The sequence below is a fragment of the Pteronotus mesoamericanus genome, unplaced genomic scaffold (assembly GCF_021234165.1).
Source record: "Pteronotus mesoamericanus isolate MK-2021 breed Mesoamerican mustached bat unplaced genomic scaffold, CSHL_Meso_final scaffold_21, whole genome shotgun sequence".
Classification (NCBI taxonomy): Eukaryota; Metazoa; Chordata; class Mammalia; order Chiroptera; family Mormoopidae; genus Pteronotus; species Pteronotus mesoamericanus.
The window spans coordinates 29,567,646-29,569,586 of NW_026555310.1; the positions used below are offsets into that span (position 1 = coordinate 29,567,646).

The following is a 1,941-nucleotide window of genomic DNA, read 5'->3' on the forward strand; positions in this document are numbered from 1 at the left end:
ACAAAATTGCATTTGCATGTTAACAAATTGTAGGTAGCCATTCAGGCTGGACACACATTCTGTAGACTAGCTAAGTTATATATGTGTGTGTGTGTGTGTATATATATATATATATATACACACACATATGTTGTGTGTGTGAAGGAGTCTCTGTGCAGATATTTGGATTTTCATTTTTTTTCTTTTAATGACTTTATTGGGGTAATTTTAACTGGGGCACTTTTATTTTTTTCTTTTTTAATGACTTTATTGGGGTAATTTTAAATCTTTATATGCTGAAAGAAAAGAAAATCATTCTTCCAGCAAGCAGCTAATATATGCCTCATCCTGCAGCAGGTAATCTGAAATACACATAAGAGAAACAACATTAGAGCTTGGCAGATATGCTAAGTATAGTGGAAGGCCTCTTCATTTTCATAGCAGTTATTGAAACAATACTGGGGATATTAGGGAATGGGTTTATTGGACTTGTAAACTGCATTGACTTTGTTAAGAAAAAGAAGTGTTCTGTAATTGGTTTGATTCTCATTGGCTTAGCTACTTCAAGAATGTTTCTGATATGGATAATAATTACTGATGGATTTATAAAGGCACTCTCTCCAGATACATATTCTCATGGAAACCTAATTGAGTATATTTCTTACTTATGGGTAATTATTAATCACTCAAGTGTCTTTTTTGCCACCACCCTCAGCATCTTCTATTTCCTGAAGATAGCCAACTTTTCCCACCGCGTTTTTCTCTGCTGGAAGCATAGAATCAATAAAGTATTTTCCCTTCTGATGGGACTGTTGCTTATGTCATGGCTATTTATTTTCCCATCACTTATAAAGACCATTAATGATTATAAAGCGAAAAATAAAAACATCACCTGGTATCTCAACGCATCGAAAAATGACTACATTACTTACCAGTTTTTGTGCAATCTGGAGATCATTTTCTTCTTTACGCTGTCACTGGTTACATGTTTCTTGTTAATCATTTCCCTTTGGAGACACAATCGGCACATGCAATCGAATGTTCTAGGTGTCAGAGACTCCAGCTCAGAAGCCCATGTGAGAGCAATAAAAGTTTTGATATCTTTTAGCATTCTCCTTATCTTGCATTTTATAGGCATCGTCATAGAAATATCATGTAACTTGGTGCCAGAAAAGAAAGTGCTGATGATGTTTGGTGTGACAATCTCAGCCCTCTATCCCTGGGGTCACTCATTTATCCTAATTCTAGCAAACAACAAGCTAAAACAAGCATCTCTGAAGTTACTACAGCTTTTAAAGTGCTGCAGGAAAGAGAAACCTCTCAGAGCTCCATAGATAGGCATGGGAAGAAATGGATGCTCTATGAAAATAATTTTGTGAAGAAACGTCTGAAAATGTTTCACTTGCACCACATTCTTGCACCAATTTTAACTGTGTTATAGAACATCACTAAAATCTTCCGTAATTATTTTGATGACTTCTGAGCAAATTTCATTCTTCAAGGAGAGGGTGATCCCACGTACAAATTCTGCGGCTCAGTCAGCTTCCCTACCCTGAAACTTCTTTCCACACATCTCCCAGAGGGAGGAAAGACAGCTTGGAGACTATTCACTGTAAAGGTGACAGCAGTGGGAATAAGCATCTAAAACTAGACTTTCCGTTGTGCTTTACCTGACTTCCTGAAGCACTGGCAGCCTTTCACCAAGAAGACCCAAAGGAAAAGAAACAAAACTAAAGTGATGGTCAATCTTGACATTTAGAACATGGAAGTGAGAGCGAGACAGGGGTGCTTCTTTTGACTTTTCAATTTTAATTCTTTAAAGGGTTAGTTTTATTTTCAGTGTTTAAATGATAAAATGTCTTTTTTTTAACTGGTGTGTGTTTGATGTAGTAACAGTAGTCATACTAGCAGATGTAGTTTTGTGAAAAATAGCTCAGTCTACAAGGGAGCAAGGGGATCTGA

At 36.5% G+C, this 1,941-nt stretch overlaps 1 protein-coding gene across 1 annotated transcript; it reads left to right on the forward strand.

The window, feature by feature from the left end:
• Window positions 1-383: 383 nt before the first annotated feature.
• Window positions 384-1,313, forward strand: TAS2R10 (taste 2 receptor member 10). Its single transcript, XM_054590934.1, has one exon. The coding sequence runs from the start codon at window positions 384-386 to the stop codon at window positions 1,311-1,313; it is 930 nt and encodes a 309-aa protein (XP_054446909.1).
• Window positions 1,314-1,941: the final 628 nt, after the last annotated feature.